The following is a 23,210-nucleotide window of genomic DNA, read 5'->3' on the forward strand; positions in this document are numbered from 1 at the left end:
TCAGTCAATCTCCTCGACAGTGGAAGACATGGCTACCACAAGCCGAATTCTGGTACAATACAGCGTTTCACTCATCTCTGGGCTGTTCTCCATTTAAAGCCTTATATGGGTATGATCCTATGGTGGGTGCTATGGTGGATGCGAAGGTCAAGCCTCCTGTCTCCATTGCTGAGTTTGTGATTGATCGTCAGTTGCAGTGTGGGTTGTTGCGAGATCAATTGGCCTGTGCCCAGCTTCGTATGAAACAGAATGCAGATCTCAAACGCTCTGATGTGGAGTTTCAGGTGGGGGACCAAGTTCTGCTTAAGCTACAACCATATGTTCAGAATTCAGTCGTCAGTAGGCCGTTTCCCAAGTTGGCACTGAAGTATTATGGTCCTTTTTCGGTTCTGGAGAAAGTGGGTATGGCAGCGTACAAGTTAGCACTTCCACCTGACAGTCTCATACACCCTACATTCCATGTGTCTCAGCTTAAACCATTTCGTCCAGATTTCACACCGGTATACTCTTCTCTCCCTTCTTCTGTGGACTTACATTCTGTTGAGTTGGAACCTGAGCAGGTGTTGGCGCGCCGGCTAGTGAAGAAGGGTAATGCTGCAATTCCGCAAGTGTTGATCAAATGGTCCAAGCTCCCAGAAGCTTCTACTACGTGGGAAGATTACAACGTGGTCAAGGAGCGTTTTCCGGCTGCACTGGCGTGGGGTACCGCTAGTTCTTTAGTGGGGGGAGATGTAATGCCCCAGGTGCCGGCGTCAGCATGAAAGAAAGGCGTAATCACTGAAACCGTGTTCGTTTCGCGGGAGAGTGTGTTTCGCGTGTGTGGGATATACGGGTCAGGGTCGGTAGGAGAGGGATAATACCCCTTGTCGTGTAAGGAACAAACTCATTCTGAATCTGAGAAATAGAACACCGTGTTGTTCGGGAGACCGGGTCATCCGCGGGTTCCCAACCCCGAATTTGCTCTTCCTTTTGTGCTTTCTCACGCCGGGATCTCGGTCGCGGCCACGGGGCATTCTGCTACGACACGAAGACCAACCAGGCAGCCGGGCACGTGCGTGCGCACCAGCCGAGTCAGCGAGACGGAGCCGCGACCGAGACAACCCCTCGAGGCCCTCGTCGCCCCGGCCCGTCGTCTGTCTGTCCACCTCACCACGCGTGCCAACCCAATCTCCAAGGCCCCGGCCCACGGCTCGGCTCCGGCCTCCAACCTCCTCCCGGCTCCTGCGCCGCCCTCCCGATACGATACCCCACAACACAACAAACAGAGCAGCGCCACCGCGGCCGCGGCGACCTCGTCCCCCCCCCCCCCCCTCTTCTTCCCCGCAGGCCGCAGCAGCGCCAGCCCACCAGAAAGAAGAGACGCGCCGCGCCGCGTGGTTGGGGGGCGGCTTATGATTGAGGCGGGGGCCGGCGCCGCGCCTGCTATTTAGAGAGCCCGCACCGTCGCGCGGGAAGCGGAGCGATCGAATCGTATCGGCCGAGCAATCAATCAGCCTGCCTGCTGCTGCGGGAGAGATGGCGTCGGGGTACCGCGCCGAGGAGGAGTACGACTACCTGTTCAAGGTGGTGCTGATCGGGGACAGCGGCGTGGGCAAGTCCAACCTGCTGTCGCGGTTCGCCAGGGACGAGTTCAGCCTCGAGACCAGGTCCACCATCGGCGTCGAGTTCGCCACCAAGACCGTCCAGGTCGACGAGAAGCTCGTCAAGGCGCAGATGTGGGACACCGCCGGCCAGGAGAGGTACGGACGCGCCGCGCCCTTCTCTGCACGGGCTTTGTTTGGTTTTGTCCCGTGTTAATTTGACAGCTAATTACGGTGTGAAATAAAGTCAGTTTACAAAACTAATTTCAGAACCCGCGCCAGTGACCGTGAAGAATCTAATAAGTCTTTTCACCGCGCGATTAGAGGATAGTTGCTGTAGCATCATTGTAGCAAATCATCGATTAATTATCGTCATTAAATTCGTCGCGAAAAGTTACACTCATTACTAAATTTTTTTGCAAATAGACTTCATTTAATATTTCATGCATGTGATTTTTTTTTCGAAAAGCGTGCGCACTAGCATTCTTTCAAAACCAAAGGCCACGATCTCTCGTTTGCTTGCTGTGTGTCATGCTGCTGCTCTTAGATTTCTGCGCCATTTTCAGGACCTGCCAATATACTAGATTGATAATGGAGATGCTTCCGATTCATATTTCAGATATGAAAAAAAAACAAACCCCTGAATCCAAATGGATTGCTTAATGTTTGTGGCTGAATACGGGATTGATTCACATGTCAAAAGTGAACCGAACAATTTAGCACACGCCTTTTCTTGCTCATCACATTTTCACGGCGGCTAACTTTACCTGCAATTCGCTAGCGTGCTGTTCAATACTCTTGCACCGTGCCTCCTATCTTCTGATTTTCTGATCGTTCTTTGCGTGCCCTGCCTCTCCAGGTACCGCGCCATCACGAGCGCCTACTACCGCGGCGCGGTGGGCGCGCTGGTGGTCTACGACGTGACCCGCCGCATCACGTTCGAGAACGCGGAGCGGTGGCTCCGGGAGCTGCGGGACCACACGGACGCCAACATCGTGGTCATGCTGGTGGGCAACAAGGCCGACCTGCGCCACCTCCGCGCCGTCTCGCCCGAGGACGCCGCGGCCTTCGCGGAGCGGCACGGGACCTTCTCCATGGAGACGTCCGCGCTGGACGCCACCAACGTGGAGCGCGCCTTCGCCGAGGTCCTCCGCCAGATCTACCACGTCGTCAGCCGGAACGCGCTGGACATCGGGGAGGACCCCGCCGTGCCGCCCAGGGGCAAGACCATCGACGTCGGCGCCGCCAAGGACGAGGTCTCGCCCGTGAACGCGGGCGGGTGCTGCTCGGCTTGAGCCTTTTTCCTTTTTCCTTTCCTCCCCTTTAGCCCCTGGTCAAACAATGAAACGCTTTCCTGGTTAAGGAAGACGAGAGGACGTGCTGCCAACTGCCGCAATCTTGCTTGACATGGTCAAGCTGTTGGGGTGGTTGGCGCTCGACATTGACACCGTGTTTTGGAGAGGGCCGCATGTTGTTTTCCAACCTTGCAATCGCTGTCTAAAGCATGTATTCATCGGCTGATCGGCCCATATGATTGATACGGTAGCATATAGTACTATATAATCATTACGAGTGACAGACAGGTTATGAATTCTGAAATTCCGTCATACTGATATGTTGGCGCTGGAAATTTGCAGTGCTTTTCACCTATTTGGATGTAGTCTTTGCATGTTGAACTGGGATGTGTAATTGTGAGCACGAACGTCGACAAATTCACCGTGTTCGGCTGGTGTACCAGCCTCCAGCCCTACAGTATTTCTCTCTCACACCGCTCCAGCACCAGCCTCTAGCCACCAGTCAGGCAACAGTGTTTTTCTCTCACACCACTTCAGCTCCAGTCTGTCGAACAGATGCATTGTGAGCAAGAAAATATGAACACTCAGAACTCAAATTGCAGAAAAACTATCCTCAGTGGGTGCAATGATGCCACCACCATCACTGACTCATCGTCCAGGGTCATTTTAGCCCTGTCAAAGTTCTAAATGTACAGGAGGATCCATGCTGTATTAGTTTCATTAAAGTCAACATAGATACAAGGCTGCCTAGCGATGCCATTACGGAAGCTTTGTTTCCCCGGTTCGCCTCTTCATACACAAGGGGGGCGAACTGAGCAACTTAAAATATTCTACATTTGGAGAAAAATAATAAATGTTATGGCTGTACAGTTTCAGGAAGCTTGAGTACTCCCGATCACAGCAAGGTGAACAGCAAATACAAGTAGCACCATTGTCTACCACTTCTTATATACAAAATTGAGGTGAACGTTTGTCGAAGCAAATAGCTAACAGGCTTATTCATTCCTGCTCATTGTCCATGTCTTTGGTCGGTAGACAATGCTGTTGTCTTGCAGATGGGGCATAGGTTCTTCACCAACAGCCACTGGTGCACGCACTCTGCATGGTACCTGTGACCACAGTCAAGGGTGCCAATGCAATCTCTAACCTGGTACTCCTCCTGCGAGATGCACCGAGCAAACTTTCTTACAACAATAATTTGGCGAGTAACAAAGTCCACCAACTCCAGTACTAAGCTTAAACAAGTGCAACAGCTATGATGTTAAAGTGAAATATAGGACAGATAACTGGCTGATGATTCATTGCTTTGAACAGCTGAAATCTTAGTTGTCAATAAAGCAAAGTTATCTAGTTATAGTGAAAGAGAAGGACCTGGCATATAATGCAAGCATCATTCTCTAGAGAAGAGTTAGATGGCTGATCAGACATGCTGGATGTTCCTGGAACATATAAGCTAGTCTTCAATTTATCTACAATGAGGCATTTTGTCAAACCAGTATTGACATCTCCGATCTGCTCTTCTAGTGCTAAAAGCTCCTGTAGTGAAAACAAAAGAGACATGTCAGACAATAGCTGAGTGTGATGTGAGTCTACAGAAGAGGTAGAACTCAATACCTCATAAGTCATGCTGTCTGTATCTAGCCGCATATCTCTATGCTCATCTACAGAATTTGACACTTCATACAATCTTGAAAAATCCATTATAGTGGCATGCTGCTGGGACAAACAAATAACCATGTGAGCTACAAGTGAAATTAATATACATGCATAACAAAAACAAAGGCAGTACATTTCAAGTGCTGAAATATTTCTACCAAGAGTAAAGTACATCTGGTTACTGTACGCTCATGTAGCTAAGACATAGTTTCAGCTATTTATTACACAGTATAATGACGGAAACAAGTTACGTGCTGGTATAAAACAGTAAGGCATGCCATTTGATAAGTGTGATTACTACGTAACAAGGCAAACCTGTCACATGTATTTATCCCCAACTAGAAAGGTAGCTACCAGCCAGAATAAAGTGTAAGTGTTAGTGTTAGTTACCTCAGGTGGTAGAATCCTTATGTTCCGATGGTTAACTGGATTTGCCAGAAACGGATGCTGTGGAGGCCCAAAAGTACGCTCAGAACTGGAGAAGAGAACTGGAATTTGTGGACCTAAGTGGAGACGGTTTCCAGTATAATTAACACCACCATGCAATAAACCATTATTGTGACATTGTTGATAAGGGACTTGCATTTGATTATGATCAAGCATATTATGAGCTTGCATTCCATGCATCATGTGCTGGGGGAAGTAAGGTACAGGTCCCCGACAAACAGCTGAAGGGCCATTCTGATATTCATGAAAACCTCCATTTGCCATTTCTGTGGCTCCTGAATGGGCAAATCTGCCTGCTGATAGCAAAACATTTGAAACCATATAACCCCAATAATGAACTCAGAAGACCATTTTACTAGTAAAATGACTTGCATTTTTGTAATTCTAACAAACCAAGCTAATCCATAACTAGTTCAGTAATCAGGTACACTTGACACATCTTTATATTTATCAGTATTGATTCTAAACAGAGCGTTGAAAATATATTTTGAAGATGTTAGCATTCCATGAACCCCTTACTTACCTTGAACATTAGTAGTTGCATTGATGTATTCCCACTGGGGAATTCCATCAGCAATACAATTTGCAGCCTGGGACATCCATGAACGGCCAATGTGAGTTGCTGGAAATGTATAGTTCGCACACTGTGCTGATTCTGGATGAACAGGCATTGAATTGAACCCATTAGTTCCAGTTACAGAAGATCCTTCTAAGGATTGCCAACTGCTGTGGCCGTGATATTCTGATGGGCTGAATGGTGCAACATTAGAGGAAACATTGGATTCAAAAGAAGGATCCCAAGGCCTAAGCATAGGATTCTGAGGTGCATGAGAAGATGAGCTTGAGCTTGCAAATCCATTAACAAAATGGTAGCTTCCCACGACTGCAGCATTTTTCCTTTTAATATGTCCTCTAGCACTTTCACCAGTACTATCATTTCTGCTACTCTCATCCATACTTCCTGGGACTTGGTTTAAAGGCAATGGTTGATTCGTCGATCCAAAGCTCTGAGCATGAGAAGCATATCTGTTCATTGATGTTGGTGACATGCAGGGACTGTACATAGTTGATGTGAAGACAAAACCAGAATCAGCACCTAAATTCAGGGGTGGGTTAGGAACAGGCTGATGCTGATGATTTATGCTCACATCATAGTAATTTCTTATATCTGAGAGACCAATGTTAGTCGTGTTTCCTACAACTCTGACAGCATGTTGTGCACCTTGATTGGATATCTCACTGGCATTGCCTCCACGAGCTTGCCCTCTCTCAGATGTAAGGTCAACAACTTGGGGAGTGCATACCATATTTCGAAATGCCATAACGCCAATTATTATTTCCCTTAGCCTCAGGAAATAGCTAAGGCAGACTAAGTCAACGACTATGCTTTATCATCATCTCTACCTGATACCACACAAAAAACGAGGTAGGGTTAAATAAAGTTAACATGACTTGACAAGCAACAAAGTTGTAGAGTTTAGGAATTTGCAAGGCAAAGGACACAACAATTTTAACAGTCGCGTGTTAAAAAGGTAATGTTATAAAAATGCTAAAGATGTCATAGAAGGTAACTAGCAAAGTCTATCCAGATATATAGAAGTGAAGTTGTCACACAGAACACTGACACTTTGACAGGTAAAGATGACCCTATAGGTGACAGGCAATGAATCAGTGTCCCTCAAATACTTGAGTTATAAAGCTCAAGTTTAAGACAGCTAATGGTGTGGTTCACATTCACCCAACAATATTAAATTAAGACACGCAGCTTCTCCATGTCAGGCATAACTACCCAACGATAAGTTGATTCTTAGTGTTGAGATTTTCTTTATCATAAGCAAGAAAATAAGCAACCGATTTCACAAGGAGCAGTGCTAATTAATCCTTACTCAAGTAACCTAGCGCAATATAATCATTGCATATATATTCAACAGATGCAGTCAGAGTTCAGGATTGCCTCCCGAACTTCAAAAAATGAAGCAATATATCACTCGTTTAGCGTTGTATGATGTAAGCAATCCCTCTCTGAACCAAAATAATAATTGTCATAAAATTATGTAAATGTCAATGCCATAAAAGGAACCAAAATAACTTCTTGCCAAAGAAAACAAAACATCACTCGCAGAAGGATCCATCATTTTACATATATCAATCAGAAAGGAGTGGGGATGACAAAAATCAGAGGAACGTAGCAGTCGCTCTGATTATTCATCCCAGGCACATGATTCAAAGATCCAATAGTCACATGTAATGGGCTACAGTAAAGTGGAAAATTTCTGACATCAATGAAGAGAAGTGATAATTACAGCTATTATATAGCCGAAAAGTGATGAGAGGTGTATAAAGCCAAGAAGATCGTACTTTTAGTGAGGTAAACAAAAACAACTGGTGGAAAGGACTCAAAGAAGCACAGACAATGAAAAGCATGCAGGTAAATGCAACCGGCAGGGTGAACAGCTGTTTAAAAACCTCTGATTACCAGCTGGTTACTTAATACTTATGTGATCAACGCAGCTTGAACCAGCGATTTGATAATTTGACCAGTTTGGTGCCTGAGAGGAAGGGAAAGACTAACAAAAAATGGATGCATATGCATTACAGGCTAGAGTGTATGCAGATTGCATGATAAGAACTAGAAAGCCAGCAGTATAATACACATAGATGATTGTAACAAGAAAATATTTCCTTTTTGAAACAGAAGCACCACAGCTTCAATCCACCACCAGTCAGTCCACTGCTATTAACCAGTAGAAAATCTGCAATTCACATGCACTGTTGACCACTCATAATGGCCTTAAAGTCAAAGGTGCCAAATAGAGTGAAAGATTGGAAGAATTGTGAGGAAGAAGACAAAGGCAAACATGTATATTGTGCGAAGGCAAAACTGCTAGCATAATGAGTAGCATTGCTAATACATATAGATATAAATGACTAGTCTTTTCTGTATTGAACAAAGATGGCAAGACATTATAGAAAGGTGAAATCCAGTGAGGTCCTATAAAGCTTAGAAAGACAGCCTGATACCATATTGTGCAGCTATGGTTTGAAAATTAATAGATGATTATGCACTGTTACCCCCAGCTGTTTCTAGCCAGTTCTGAGGGAACCAGCTTTATACCTGCTGGTTTATGTCCCTCAGTGCAGGCAGCCATGCAGACACTATTACTTCCTAAAACGCACCAAAAATGTGTAATATCTTATAGTAACTGAAATTTAAACTTTCACTCAATGTATATTTAATCTGATTGGTTTGTCAAATCCTGAAAGGACTGCGTTCGAAACAACAGTAGGTAGCACCAAGTGGAGAAAAGCTTCTGCAACAGTGGTAACATAGTTTGTATATAATGGGGGTGTCCAGACTCCAGAGACAATGATGCATAGTAGAATCCTAAGACAGTAAGGCACCAAATGTAAGGAGGTGTTAATTCTTTTCCCCATCAATATTTACATGTTCTTTATTGCTGTTGTTTCCCCCCTTTTTTCTGGTGGTCCATGTTAGATTTCATCTATAGCCCATGGTTTTTATGGCGTCGCCATGGCGTCGCCTTGTCGTCCGGGCGATTTCTGAATCGCGGCGTCCAGCCCGCCATGACTTTCTGGCGTATGGCGTCGTCTCGTGAAGAAAGGCATCGCCATGGCGTCCGACGGACGCCACGCCGGGCAGGAAGTTGCGCGCTCGCAAGAAAAACGGCAGGAAAAGACGCGTGGGAAGGGGCAGGCGCGAGGCGCGCGCACGGGAATGGCAGGGGCGAGGCGCGCGCGTGGGAAATCGCGGGGGTATAGCCCACGCGGGCACGCCGCAGGCCCCTACCGCGCCAATTGAGAGAGAAGGGAAGAGAGGAGAGGGGGGAAGAGAGGAGGGGGCCGGCGGGACCTGAAATCCGGCGGGGGGAGCTACAATCCGGCGGCGCGGCTCCTCCACCAGCCACTCCCGCTTCCACGACTGCTACTCCATGCCTCCACAGCCTCCAATCGGAGCTCCGCCCGGCCGTCGATTGGAGCAAATTGTGGCTGCCTGGCGGGTTCCCCTGCTCCTCCTCTTCACGTGGCTCTGCCCCTTTGCTTCCTCTGCTGGTACGCCCTCCCTAGCTGCATCATATGGACGCAGGTTCCTTTTCCTCTGCTCTGCTGTAGTGCTTGATTGGTGCTCTGCTCTGCTTCTGGTTCCTCTGCTCGATTGGTGCTCTGCTCTGCTCTCCTGCAGTGTTGTTAATCTGATATATATAAGTAGATAGCTTGTGTGAATGTGTGGTGTGTGCCTGTCTGCCTGATGCTTGCGCTTGTTGTTCAGTTAAAAATGCCTAATCGCTTAGGTTTGTGCTGCTCAATTCTAAATGGGGATATGTGTATGGCGTCGCCTCGCCGCGCGCCTTATTCGCCTAGGCGTCCAGAAGGGGGTGGGTCGCCGCGCCTCGCCTTACCGCCGTAAAAACAATGCTATAGCCTACCCCAACTTTCTTGGGAATGAAGGCTTTGTTCTTGTGGAGTTGTGGTGGTGGTGGTGGTTTATTGAATCCCAACCAGGTCCTAGAAATCTAGCGAAACAGGTGAGTTTATGTTGGGATATGAACCCTGAGCACAATTTCTTTGTAGTCATTAAAAAAAAGGAGGAAAGGTGATATACAATAGGTTTCACGTAAGAAAATTATCGCAAGTATTAACATACTGTTAACAGCAAAAAAGAGTGAATTCAATTGAAGATTATTTTGTACGTGTGGATTGAAAATAGAACCTTTGGGAGTAGGGAAGCTTCATATGCATAGAATGTGGCGGGAATTTAAAACTAAGGGGAAATTTAAATGATGTTACAACTTACAATACTTCCAAAGTTTATTGGATCACACCAAAAAACAGAATGCATGCAAGCTAGTACTCCTCAAAAGTAGATAAATATAAATAGAAAATAAGAACACTGGTCATCAGAGCCTTACAAGGTGCATGGAAAATACTATAGTCTCTGTCCTATCCGATTAAATATTCCATGCTATACAAATCATCTTGACTTGTTGAGCAAGAGGTGGCTACAAATACTACGATTTCTGATGCCAAATATATAAGGATAGTGGAAGCTACGACAAATAGAGTGCCAGTAATCTATTGCAAATAAATGCTTACTATTTTAAGCTTATTTACTGTTTAATCATAGCACTGTGAAAAATAACTAGACAACTAAACAATGTATATCAAGGTGCCAACAAAATCAACTATCTAACAGTACATACGAGCGTTCTCTATTTAAAATTCCTATAAAGTGAATCAATATCAAAACAGTTCAAAAACACACTCCCATCCGCGTACACAATTGCACCAAAAAAAATCAATTTGTAGTAAAACAATCTCCATGATCAACTAAAATTTTATTAAGAGTGGCCATCGTCATCACAATTACCAGCAGTGAACCAGAAAGTCCAATCACAAGAAATATTCTACACACTGAAACATAGAAAAACAACTCAGGACACATAACTCTAGAGTAGAGCAGGGGTTAATAGGAAGTTAGAATTGTGGAGACGCACGTTAGAGTCAAAAGGGTTCAGACTTAGTAGGACCAAGATCGAGTACATGATGTGCGATTTCAGCGCATCTAGGCATGAGGGTGGTGACGTTAGTCTCGATGGGCAAGTGGTGGTCCAGAAGGACACTTTTCGGTATTTAGGTTTGATGCTACAAAAGGATGGCGACATTGATGAAGATATTAGGCATAGAATCTCAGCTGGCTGGTTGAAATGGCGTCAAGCTTCTGGTGTCCTCTGTGACAGGAGGGTGCCAGAAAAGCTAAAAGGTAAGTTCTATAGGACAGCGATTCGCCCGGCGATGTTATACGGTGTTGAATGTTGGCCTACAAAAAGGCGACATGTCCAGCAACTGAGTGTAGCAGAGATGCGGATGTTGCGGTGGTTTTGCGGGCACACAAGGAGGGATAGAGTCCGGAACAAAATTATTCGGGAAAGGGTAGGGGTGGCACCAATTGAGGAGAAACTTACCCAACATCGGTTGAGATGGTTTGGACATGTTCAACGAAGGCCTCTGGAGGCGCCGGTGCGTAGTGGGGTGCTAAAGCGTGTTGATAAGGTAAAGAGGGGTAGATGTAGATCTAAACTGACTTGGGACGAGTCGGTTAAGAGAGACCTTAAAGATTGGGATATCTCTGAGGAGTTAGTTTTGGATAGGAGCGCTTGGAGACTAGCTATCAACGTGCCTGAACCATGACCTTTGTGTCTTTTGGGTTTCATCTCTAGCCTACCCCAACTCGCTTGGGACAAAAGGCTATGTTGTTGTTGTTGTTATTGTACTGAAACATAGAAAAACAACTCAGGACACATAACTCTAGAGGTATATCAATCATCTCCCTAACCTGCTAGTTATAACTTTTAGTGATGAGCAACAAGTGCAAACTTCACTTGCCAAAAGGTATCATATTTCCAAACAACCAAACAAACAGCTACCCACCACACAAGTTCACAACTGCAACATCCCAAGCCCCACCAATGGCTCAACCACACCAAATATTGCTGGAAAGTAGTCCCTATTTTGTTTATCATTAGTATCTTCACCAAAGAAAGTTCACCTCCAACAAACTCACAAATGATCACATTTCCCATTCTCTGCACTAATCACACGCATGCATGCGCTTCCATCTAAATGATCACACACGTAAGCGTAGCGGATGCATCCCCCCTTAGCCCCTCAATGCCTACCAAAAAATGCTTTAAAAATATAATGCTAACAAGTCTGAGCAAAGTTCTCCACGCCAACCGAATGCACATGCAAATAAAGCACAAGACATATCAGGCGGATTCAACGCTTTCTAAAGTTTAGCCACTAACCAGAGACGGAAACGACCACCCACAATCCCGAGCTGAACTAACCGGAATGCCCGTACTGCGGTATCCTTGTGCGGTTATACTCACAGCCCCCGCCCCCTCCAATTACCGACGAAATTCGCCGGCAGTGCCGTACAGGGCACTCAAATCGCACGCTCCCCCGAATCCAATTCCTTCCCCCGCACTCCGCCCTCTCGCGCATGGCCGGCGCCCAAGTAGGCAGATACCTTCGCGCCCACCCAAAGGCAATCCAGCGAGACCGAGCAAATCGCGGTGGGGAAAACCGGGAGAAAATGCGGGGAACTCGCAGATCGTCACCTCGGGGAGCACGCGATCCGATCGGCGAAGTGGGAGAGGGGACGAGCCAGCCGACCGCGGCCGTCGGCGGAATCTGTGGTGGGTGGCGCCTCGCCTCGGGAATCGCGCGATGGTGAGGTGGAGGGAGAGGAGCGATCGCCCGCCGCGGTGGGGCGAGCGGAGGGCGATCGGCGGGCGGAGGGGGGGAAGGGGATCGGGGGAGGAAATTGGCACCGGGAGGGAGGGGAGTGTATTTATAAGCTCGAGAAGCTTTTTTTAGAGAGAGACGAGAAGAGTGGTGGTAGAGGGAGGGGCGAGAGCCGAGAGGAGAGGACGAGGAGCAGGAGGCTCTGGTTTCTATCGGTTTTTAGGCACAAGACGCACAAGGCGATATAGCATTCGCGAGTTTTTTTATCCGTGTACTTCTTTTAAATTTCTTTTTTTATGCGTGAGAGAGAAAGGAGGGCGAGAGAGTGTGTGACGACAATTGCTCAATTTCTTTGTTCTGTGATCGTATGCGGGGAGAGATTCCGTATGCCACTATGTGCTTTGTTGCAAATTCTTCCTTACTCATAATTATTTACTACTCCCTATGTTCTAAAATATAGATTATTTTAACTTTTTAGATTTATAGTACTTATTATACATCTAGATGTAATGTACATCGTGTATGATAAAATCTATGAACCTAAAAAAGTCAGAACAACCAACATTTTGGAATGGATGGAATAGAAAATATTGTGTAAATTAATGTTTTTGTTTCTAATCTCGATTAAAAAGAAAGCTTTAGGGTGCTGGTAAAGGTGGTTTTTAGCTAGTGCATTTGTATTCATCGCATTTGGAAAATTGGAAGTAAATTGCAGGGGAACTTACTTTTAACTATTTTGGCAATAGGTATACTGAATTCATGACCCATGCATTGTCTTAATGTAAACTACTTTTTTAATTCATATTGTTATATAATAAAAACTTCATACAAGTCAAATATTCTGGCCAAAACATCAAATAAAGTGATAGGAGGTAGTATAAGAACAAGCACATAATAAATTTGCTGTATAATAGTGAACAAGGGTTTCCTAAAAACAATTAAGAATAATCTCTATTGGTTCACTTATCACCTTTATCTGGTGCATGCAAAAGTTCTGTTGATAATACTATATCTTTGTAGCATTTCTGATTTTTGTTTCCAATAGCTCCAAATTTTTGTGTATGCAATAGTAATTCCTTTTATATTTACCCTGTGAAGGTCAAAACAGTCCAACATCTGGAATAGTAATAGAGAAGGGCACACAATGACATGTTTAGTCCTTTTTCTCCAACAAAAGAGTTGGTAATAGGTTGGCATTCATCCATGCCCATGTGATTAGTGGCCACCTATCATTAGTGGTTTATTGTGTATTACGTTGTCCCTCCCCTCTGATTTAATAGGGTTGAACTAACTAACATGGCATCCACCCTTTGATGTCGTTTCTCAAATGATACTTAAGGATGATACTGACAATTTTTAATGAATGACATGGAATATTGTAAATGCGTCAATGAAAAAGATGTGCATGGCTCTTTCATAAACTTCCACATTTCAAGCATAGTGTGTCCTATGTCACTGATAAATGAGATCTGGGTGTGCATCTTTATTCTCATATGATCTGATTGTAGTAATTTAAAGATGAAGTGGCAATAGCATTGAAGTGTTCGCTCTAGTAGAAAGTCTGGCTAAAAGAACTCCATGGAGTGAAGATGTCAATATGTGTTTTCCTTAATAAAGTGGAATATCGAACCATTTAATTTGTCCAACTTGTGAACACCCTGGTGAGCATTGAACTTGATGAAGCGGCGAGCATGTGGTTGATAGCCTCTCAACTAGAGGCTGCGAACCAAGTTAGTGGTTTATTGCTCGATTCTTCGTAAAGCCCAACATAACTCTATAGCTTATCATCCTTTATCTCAGTGTTTATCGTTGACAATTTTATTTCTCTGTAGTTAACTATTATTTAATCTATATATGCAATGACCCTAGAACTCGATGTATGCAGATTATGGTCGGTATTCGGTTTTCATTTGCATGCGTGCAAGGTTAGAATGATCCTTCTCGTGAATGAAATATTTTAAATGTCATAAGCTACGTAACTATTTCTCTTTCTTTCATTTGTATCCTTACACATAAAAAACTCTCCTTTGGCAACAATTAGATTCAAGATTCCTCTCAAATTTAGCTTGGCGAAACACATCATGTAGTTGAAGCCATGAAACCCCTTATTTGTGTAGACCTTAATTACGGCAAGAACTACTTTACTACCTTCTCCATTGATCGATCTTTCATACAGGGTCACATTTGTGTCACGCACCTTCCAAGGCTAAGTGATTACAAAACCGTCTTACCTATCTTGCACCATCCGTTTTGATGGTTGGTTAACATATCACCCTTATCCTGGCTCACGTGTGAAAATTGTGTCTCCTCCATGTTATCTCTAACTTTAGAAGTATAGGTACACAGAACAATTTTTCTCTATTTTACAATATCTATCTGATATATGTGTTCCTTGCCAACTTAATCTAATGTGATACCTAACTAAATCATACTCCATCTATTAGATAGATCAATACCTTATCATCAGGCCCGTCGAAGGCCAGGAGCGAGGTGGGCAACCGCTTCAGGCCCCCCAAAACGGAGGGCTCCCAAATTTGGATAGTGCAAGATCCATACTCCATTCTATCGCTTCAAAGTTCCAATTCCTCGTCTGGAAAATCCACAGGTAAAGAAAGGAAACGTCGCCACTGCTAGCATATTGCATCTACGCGTCTCTTCCACCTTCCCCGCGGAGTCTGCAAATCAGCGATCCCTTCGGTTTCGCGTCGGCCCTTGCTGTTGTGGACGACAAACATCCACCAAGCACCAGCCGTCCGTTGTCTCCAGACCTGCATCTCTTAGGGCTAGGGGTGGGTGATGTCGCATATTGAATATTTTTAGCTCAAAATTGAATAAACCCCGATCCTTTTAGGACTTGCATCTCCGCACCAAGTTTCGCCTCATACCGTGTTATCGTAGGAGCTTAACCGCACCAGTGATGTCGCCCACCATGCTAGAGCCGACGCCGGCAGACCTACTTCGCCCCACGCTGCGGCGGGCTACCGAGCTCATCTTGGCCTGCTAAACTACGGATACACTGATACTGGTACGGGTATCGGATACGCGGATACACACTTTTCCAAAAAATACTGATACGGGATACGGCTAGGATAATTAATAATTATATATAAATATAACATAGATATTTAGCAAGTGAGATTTTACTCTTGAATAACTTCCCCTATACTCAAATGTGCAATACTTGTATGTTCATATAACATTACCTCTATAACTAGCATTATCTAAAAACACAACTGATTCCACAAAGGGTTCTTCAGTTGCTGCTCATCTAGTTCTACAGTTATATTGCAGCAAGTTCATCATTTTGTATCATCTCTTACTACCAAAACAGCATTTGAGTGGGTTGATTACTGCTTTGGCCTGTATTCCATCTGGCCCAAAAATATCAGATACACGTATCCAAGCAAATACATATCCGTTTGTTCAAGATACGACTAGAAACGTATCCGAGGCGTATTCGGAGCATATCCGTATCCGATACTCAGATACGGATATGCCACCTCCTAGAGAGCTGCTAAGACCACGCCCCGTCCCCACGCATGCTGGTCGTCGTCAACCGTGCCCTCCATCCGAACGTCGTTGGTTGGCGGCGGCCACGGGCCTGATAGATCTTGGTCTCTCGATCCGCCTCGCCTCGTCAGCGTTGACTGTGGGGCCCGCTCAAATATTAGGGCGCGTCCTGGCTCTCACCAGGTCTAGCGACATCTGATTCTCTCTCTCGTTTCTCTTTCCTATATGGAATGCTTGTAGAGAGTTTGTTGATCTTGTTGTGGGTGCCTTAACGTTGGACCAGCCAGGTCAATCTCTTGGTGGAAGTCACATTGCTTATGTTACTGCACATCGCTTTTAGACCTCCTCCAATGGGTGCTGCGGAGGTGTTGACACTAATTTGCGCCAACACACTCGAAAGCGCTAGAACGCGCAGCAGGATCGTCGACACGATCAACACCAGCAGCCTCTCTGCGCAGACCGGTCAGACCGAATATGCGAACCGATCAGACCGGTGCTCCAGGGAGATGGCGAAAACCTAGGATCTCGAGCTCGAGAGGGACCCCATCGGAGCTCGTGGAACTAGGGTTGTTCTGAGGTCGGCAGGCCACTCAGAACATCCTCGAACGCCATAGAGACGCGCGAAGAACAGCAGATGGGGTTGGAAAAGTTAGGGTTTGGAGGTAAAAAATAGGGTATGAGTTGTTGAATCGATTGGGATTATCTCAATCGGCCTTAGCCTTTATATTTATAGGCCGGGGAAGTCGTACCCCTTCTCCAAGTTGGATTATACAAAGTTTCCACAAATAAAACAACTTCTTCTCGGACTAAAACTGGGCAGACCGGTCTGACCGGTCGGCCTCTGAGCTGCCAAATCTGGCTGTCAACATATGCCCTCCTGCTTTTTGGTGCGTTTCACAAGCCAAAAAGCAAGAACTAATTTGATGTACACGTTTTACATAGAGCATACAAGTCTAAAATAAAACTAAGGGCGATATCTAATACCGGTCATCTTCGTCTTCACGTACTTTGCCACACGCTGGGGTAGAATTTCTTCAAGTATCTCCCATTGATAGCTCTAGATAGATGCTCACCTTGCACCGCCTCCATCATATATGAATTACCGGAGACAACCTTGATAATCTTGTATGGACCCTCCCAATTTGGCGACCATTTGCCAAACTTATTACTTTTCATACCAAGAGGCAAAATTGTCTTCCAAACCAGATCTCCAACCTGAAAAGATTTAAGCTTTACCTTCTTGTTGTAACCTCTAGCCACCCGAAGCTTGTCTTTCTCAATTTCCTTTAAAGCCTTCAAACGCTTATCGCTCACCTCATCAATATTATCCATCATCAAATTATGGTAATTAACAGCAGAAAGTTCATTTTGGTTCGCTAGTCTATAAGTGTCCAGATTTACCTCAATGGGTAAAACGGCCTCCTGACCATACACAAGCTTAAAAGGAGTAACTTTAGTAGCACCATGTCTAGATATACGTTGAGCCCACAATGCTTTGGATAACACTTCATGCCACCTCCTAGGATTTTCTTCTATCTTCTTCTTGAGAAGTTTGATCAAAATTTTATTACTAGACTCGGCCTGTCCATTGGCCTGAGCATAGTATGGAGATGAATTGAGCAACTTAATCTTGTAAGATTCGGCAAAGGCACGCACCTCTTTTGATATAAATGAAGAACCTTGATCCGTTGTCAAAGTTTGTGGAATGCCGAATCTATGAATAATATGCTCAGTAATAAACTCAATTACCTCTTTATGTGTCATATTCTTCAAAGTAATCCATAGCAACCAACACGAAGCGATGTCCCTTTGAAGATGGAGGATTAATTTGTCCAATAAAATCCAACTCCCAACCTCGGAACGGCCATGATTTAATAATCGGATGCATCAACGCAGCAGCCACCAACTACAAATCACCAAACCACTGACATTCTTCACATCCTTTGTAGTACTTGAAATAATCGTGTGGCGGAACACCCAAAACTACTGGGCCCCGGGTGCACTGATCTTTGTTGCTAAGCAACTCTGACCCAAATTGGCACTCACCGGTAGTTCCTCGAGTGAAGCCTCGATAAAAGCCACGCTATTCCCGGATCAGCAGACAACACTCACACGAAGGTGAGCCCAGAGATTACAACACAGAACATTGCATACATCTCAGAGTGATTGCAGCGGAAAGGAAATTTATTACAAACCAAGTTCAGAGTAACAAAGTACCACGGAGTTCCAACTACTCAATTATTCAAGTCTCATTGTTCAGCGGAAGCAGTAAGATAACTAGTGAGATAACGTGACGCATCGGTAAAGCCCGTACGAATGCGTCACTCAGCGGGAGGGTGATTAGCACCAGCTGAAGGGCCATCCCACTCAACAGACCAACCCGGAGGCAGAGTACAAGGCCAAGTAAGACTCGCAAACAGATCTTCAAAGTTAGTACCTGAAAAACAGTGCCACAAGCAAGGCTGAGTATACTAATACTCAGCAAGACTGACCCGTCTCCGGATATAACATAGTCCGATAACTAGGCATGCAATGCTTTTTGGTTGGTGGGGTTTGTTTGCCAAAAATGCCACTAAATGTTGATCCTTACTTTCAGGTTTCACTTAGCCAGATTCTAGTGGAATTAACCATTCTAAATTTGCAACTAACTCTACTCAAACATGGTAGAGCAACCATTTAATCAACCAGCAGTATTATCATCATCATATTCCACTTGTTACTCTATGTGACCGAAAGCATTAAGCAATCTCATGCCGTGAGAGGCGGACGATTCTGAATCGAATTTCAACCTGGCCAGGGGAACCTAGACCACACGCATGGGGATTGACTTCGCTCCCGCCCACGCTACTTTTCCCCTTTCTTTCCAGTCCGTGGATCCGGAACACCCTCCCCGACTACAGAGTCCGACCACTCTGCACCCGTACGTCGCGACATAAAAATAAACCCTACTTCTACCAGGAGGGTGCGAGATCGTTCCACTCGCCGGTCCAATCAGGTACTTAAGCTTACCGATTACCATATTTCTCGGTATGTGGCTAGTACTTTCAAACGCTTAACGAAATGAGCCACACACCTCGACCTTAGCCATTTTTGACTACACCAGCGGGGTATCACAACTACACAACCCCGCCCGTTGTCCTTACATTTCAACAGGAATTAAAGTCAGTACAATTCCTATTTGCTCGCGAGAGGCAGGAAACCACTCGACTTCTACCGTACCTATTTAGCATGGCAACTAGTCGATAGAGAGATCCGGTATCAAACATAGGTTCCTATGGATCATGCATCTAGGGTTTTCGATCAACGCCTAGAGAACTTAAATGTAGAAAACCAACTATTACCATACATTAATAAATAGATAGCAGAATGATACTTCGGAAAAATTAGTGGGATTATGCTCCGGGGCTTGCCTTCTTGGGCACTGTCTGGCAGAAAAGCTTCTGGGGCTTGGCCCAGGTCTTGAGACAAATTAGTACAGTTCAGATTAACCTCCTGCTCCGCACGAGAGTCCGCGGGCACCAGTTCATAGTCTCCGTCCGCGAGGTTAACCGTTTCTATATGCAATGCAAGATTTTGAGTTATTCAGGGATACAATTTCTTTCCTTCACGATAAAGTTGTAGTCCAACAAAAGTTACTTAAGTGATGATTTCAACAGTTTATTTCATGGGCAGTCATTTATAGAGTAGTAAACCTAACTACGTTTCTTCATGAATGAGTGGGGTTTTGGGTTTTCATTTTTAATTTCACACATAGCATGCTTTCATTCTTTCTTAACAACACAACTACTAAAGAGCTAGTGATGAAACACTAAAGTAACTCAGATCCAAACTTGAACATTCATGGTATAAATTTCAGCATCTACCATAGAGCAAAAACTATAACTATTCATGCAAATGGATTACTCTAGTTGCTTCATCTTTTTGTACAGAATGTTCAACATGGGTTCTGGTGCTGCAAATTTTATGGGAGCAACTTCACAGCATATACTCAGCACTGAAATTTTTCCAGATTTTATACACTTATACAGCAGAGGTGATAAAAAGAATAAAAACAGCAAGCCATTAACAAAGATTAATTCTACAGAAAGTTTTACTAAGGATTTGGTTCTCAAATTTTTACCAGAGACTAGTCCTGAGTTAAACATACTCCATAAAATTTTTCAAGATTTAACTCACTATGATAAATTAGTTATTCAGTTAACTTAACATGAGTTTGCATAAATTTCTCAAGATGCATTTGACCAGTATTGTATCTGAACTTTTTATCACAGGTAGAACATACTCTAAAAAAGATCATGCCCAAAAATAAAGATCAGAAACATTGTAGATTACTCAGAACAAAAATAGTAAATCTAGCCCTAAGATGCTAAGCATGATTATTCAACAAAGCAAAACTCCGTAACTGCAGCTCAAAATTTTTAGACAGGAATATTGAGCTAAAAAGAGACTCCAGAAAAAAAAATAGATTTTTCTGAGCAAAAGAACTATATATGAGGAATTAAGTTGATTAAACCAGCATAAATCATGGTATATAGCACACGAACTCTAATAAATTTGAAATTTAGAGATTTGCAGGTATTCAGTGGCACAAGTCTGTAGTAAAATTTTCAGAGCAAGATCATGTGTATATTTTCCTGAATTAATTCGAAAAAGCTAACAACAGATTAGAGAATCTTGATTGTTCTAACATGATAACTGTTTTGGGTTGGTGTCATCTTTTTACTGTGATCTTAGCATTCCATTAGTGATAACATATCCAAAAATCAAGGTCATTTGATGGGTAGAACTTCATGAACATGCATAAGGAGGTTTTCTTATTCTTTTCCCTAGATTAAATTCGGTTGAGTTTCTGCAAATGTGAATGTTACAAAATTTGTAGATTTTGTTACAAGGATTCCAGATCAGTTGAGTTTGCATTTTTCTGATTTTTCTGTGATTTGTTTCGCATTTTAGAAGTTCACTGGTATACACTGTAAAACTTGCAGAGACACCCTTGAACGAAAAAAAGAAATTACAACCGGGTCCTTCGCCGGCCTTCTCCGCCGTGGCATCTTGCCGGTGGTGTTCTGCGGTGCAGGGCTTACCGGGGCTGCCACGGGGAGGCGCGTGGGGGAGAAAGGATCGAGGAACACCTACCCTGGTCGTCGTTCGAGCGTTTGGAGCACAGGTTCGAGCTCGTCGGCGTTGATGGCGGGTCGGTTGTTCGGTTCGCCGGCGCTGGAGGTGAAGGAGGGCTCGGGGTAGTGGAACAGGGCACGCACAAGCACCGCGTGAGCTCGTGGATGCTTCTGGGGTAGCTGTCGGGCTCGGTCTTCCCCGGAGCTGGCCGGTCCGCGGTGAGCCTGAGCTCGCCGGCGGCGGCGCAAAAGGGGAACGGCTTCGGGAGGGGGTTTGGATTCGATTCCGCACGCGTGGAGCTTAACTGGGAGGTGGCGAAGCTGCTGCGGTGGTCGGAGGGGGCAATGTGGGGCTGGGCTAGCCGGCCCGCGCGAGCTGGATCTCGGCGGCCATGGCGGAGCGGCGGGAGGAGGAAGAAGGGGAAGAAGGGGCGCGACTGTGGGGTTCTGGGGGTCTTTATAGGCCAAAGAGCTCCTGGATGAGGAATGGAGTGACTGGGGGCGGTCGATTTGGCCTGGGCGAGTCGACGGCGAGCGGGCGGAGCGGCAGCGGCGCGGCGCATGGCTGGGGGTGTCGTGGCGGCTCGGGGAGCGGCCTGGGACGCGTGTGGGCGTGGGAGGGCGCCAAGGGGCGGGCCAGGTGGCGTGGAGAGGTTTCCCCGGGTCCATTTGGCCGCGGGCGCGCGGTGGACGAAGTCCACCGGTGGCGTACGGCGGGCGGCGCGAACAGAGCAGGCCGGGAAAGAGAGAGATGGAGATAAGGGCATATTTGTGATTTCTGAAATTCCAGGGACCTCTCGGTAAACTAAAATTATCTCCTAATTGGAGGGCTCAAATGAAAAAGTGTTGAATACCACTTTTGCATAACTTTTCAAGATCTACAACTTTTGTGTTATGCAAATTTTCATTTGAAACTCACATTTTGAGCTATTGGTACATTTGCATATTTGCACAAAAGGACTTTAGTTTTATTCAGTTTTTGAATTGATTTTTGCTGAAGTTCAATTGAGCACATGTCAATTGAAACACCTCCCATGAGCCAACTAAAATTTTGTGCATATTTTTGAATTAACTTTTGAATAGCTTTTCACCCTTTTTCTTTCTCCTTTCATTTCTTATGCAATAACTGGTCTTTTATTTGAACCCTTCTCTTGAATTATTTTCCCAAATTTTCTTTTAACTTTAACTAAGGTGTATTGATTGGATTTAAAAGTATTGACACCTGAGGTGTCACAAATCGGACATCATGGTGGGCCAATAGAAACGACTAGGCGATCCTCGAACCACAAAATTCCTTTATGGTCCACTCGGAAACACTTATATTTATTTTCACCTTCTACTATTTGCTGCTTGATGATACCAACACTTTTGTCGTGTAATTGTGCCATGATGACCTGGTCATAGAGTGTCGGTTCCACCAAAATATGATTCAAAGAGCCCTGAGGAATAATTTCTAATTTCAGCCTTTGCATTTCAGCACACAATGTGTCATTATATGACTCCATTGAAAGGCAATTGCAGTGAACCTTGCGACTGAGCGCATCGGCTACCACATTCGCCTTGCCCGGATGATAATGAACCTCCAGATCATAATCTTTAATTAATTCCAGCCATCTTCGTTGCCTCATATTCAGCTCACTTTGAGTGAAAATGTATTTGAGACTCTTATGGTCGGTATAGATATTGCAATGAGTGCCCATAAGATAGTGTCTCCAAAGCTTGAGAGCATGAATAACGGCGGCTAGTTCCAGATCATGAGTGGGATAATTTAGCTCGTGGGGCCGAAGAGCTCGGGAAGCATAAGCTATCACCCGATTGTCTTGCATTAGAACACAACCAAGACCAGTGCCTGAAGCATCACAATAAACGTTGTATGGTTTATTGTTGTCAGGTTGAGCCAAGACTGGTGCAGTGGTTAGATGTGCTCTCAATGTATGGAATGCTTCATCACACTTCGTGTTCCATTTAAACTTGACATCTTTTCTTAGTAGTTCTGTCATGGGCTTAGCAATTCTGGAGAAGTCCGGAATAAATCTGCGGTAATACCCCGCCAAGCCAAGAAAACTGCGGATCTGATGAACTGAAGTATGATGTTTCTAGTCCATTACTTCTTGTACTTTGCTGGGATCAACTGAAATGCCTTCACTAGATATAGTGTGACCCAGAAATTTGACTGTGTCCAGCCAGAATTCACACTTGGAGAATTTTGCGTACAGCTTATGATCTCTGAGACGTTGAAGAACAATGCGCAGATGTTGCTCATGTTCTGCCTCATCTTTGGAATAGATCAGAATGTCGTCAATAAAGACCACGACAAACTTGTCAAGTTCCGGCATAAA

The 23,210-nt window shown here is 44.8% G+C and overlaps 2 protein-coding genes and 1 long non-coding RNA gene across 9 annotated transcripts; 2 read left to right on the forward strand and 1 right to left on the reverse strand.

Moving 5' to 3' along the window:
• The first annotated feature begins 1,211 nt into the window (after positions 1 to 1,211).
• Positions 1,212 to 3,230, forward strand: LOC120675803 (ras-related protein RABA1f-like). Its single transcript, XM_039957014.1, has 2 exons — positions 1,212 to 1,739; positions 2,440 to 3,230. Exons 1-2 carry the CDS (start codon positions 1,516 to 1,518, stop codon positions 2,873 to 2,875), a joined length of 660 nt encoding a protein of 219 aa, XP_039812948.1. The 5' UTR covers positions 1,212 to 1,515; the 3' UTR covers positions 2,876 to 3,230.
• A 325-nt stretch (positions 3,231 to 3,555) lies between these two features.
• LOC120675800 (probable E3 ubiquitin-protein ligase ZFP1) lies at positions 3,556 to 12,417 on the reverse strand. Of its 7 annotated transcripts, XM_039957013.1 has the most exons (7): positions 12,118 to 12,416; positions 6,201 to 6,382; positions 5,502 to 6,074; positions 4,922 to 5,274; positions 4,490 to 4,591; positions 4,247 to 4,411; positions 3,560 to 4,034 (listed from the first exon to the last, which is right to left on the reverse strand). In XM_039957013.1, exons 2-7 carry the CDS (start codon positions 6,298 to 6,300, stop codon positions 3,885 to 3,887), a joined length of 1,443 nt encoding a protein of 480 aa, XP_039812947.1. In that variant the 5' UTR covers positions 6,301 to 6,382; positions 12,118 to 12,416; the 3' UTR covers positions 3,560 to 3,884. The 7 variants fall into 7 exon arrangements, with proteins under 7 accessions (XP_039812944.1, XP_039812947.1, XP_039812941.1 ...); XM_039957010.1 differs by having other exon boundaries at positions 3,556 to 4,034; positions 4,490 to 4,588; positions 5,502 to 6,382; positions 12,118 to 12,417; XM_039957007.1 differs by having other exon boundaries at positions 5,502 to 6,382.
• LOC120675804 lies at positions 8,724 to 9,790 on the forward strand. The gene is made up of 2 exons (XR_005675496.1): positions 8,724 to 9,049; positions 9,267 to 9,790. It is a non-coding gene; the product is annotated as an uncharacterized LOC120675804 (long non-coding RNA).
• Positions 12,418 to 23,210: the final 10,793 nt, after the last annotated feature.

Source organism: Panicum virgatum, chromosome 5N (assembly GCF_016808335.1).
Source record: "Panicum virgatum strain AP13 chromosome 5N, P.virgatum_v5, whole genome shotgun sequence".
NCBI lineage: Eukaryota > Viridiplantae > Streptophyta > Magnoliopsida > Poales > Poaceae > Panicum > Panicum virgatum.

Coding starts and splice junctions, on each gene's coding strand:
- LOC120675800 (XM_039957007.1), bottom strand. CDS start 6,300: ATGGCATTTCGAAATATGGTATGCACTCCCCAAGTTGTTGACCTTACA. Junction 5,275..5,501: donor TGCAACTACTAATGTTCAAG/GTAAGTAAGGGG, acceptor TTTTGCTATCAG/CAGGCAGATTTGCCCATTCA. Junction 4,592..4,921: donor TAAGGATTCTACCACCTGAG/GTAACTAACACT, acceptor TGTTTGTCCCAG/CAGCATGCCACTATAATGGA.
- LOC120675803 (XM_039957014.1), top strand. CDS start 1,516: ATGGCGTCGGGGTACCGCGCCGAGGAGGAGTACGACTACCTGTTCAAG. Junction 1,740..2,439: donor GACACCGCCGGCCAGGAGAG/GTACGGACGCGC, acceptor CTGCCTCTCCAG/GTACCGCGCCATCACGAGCG.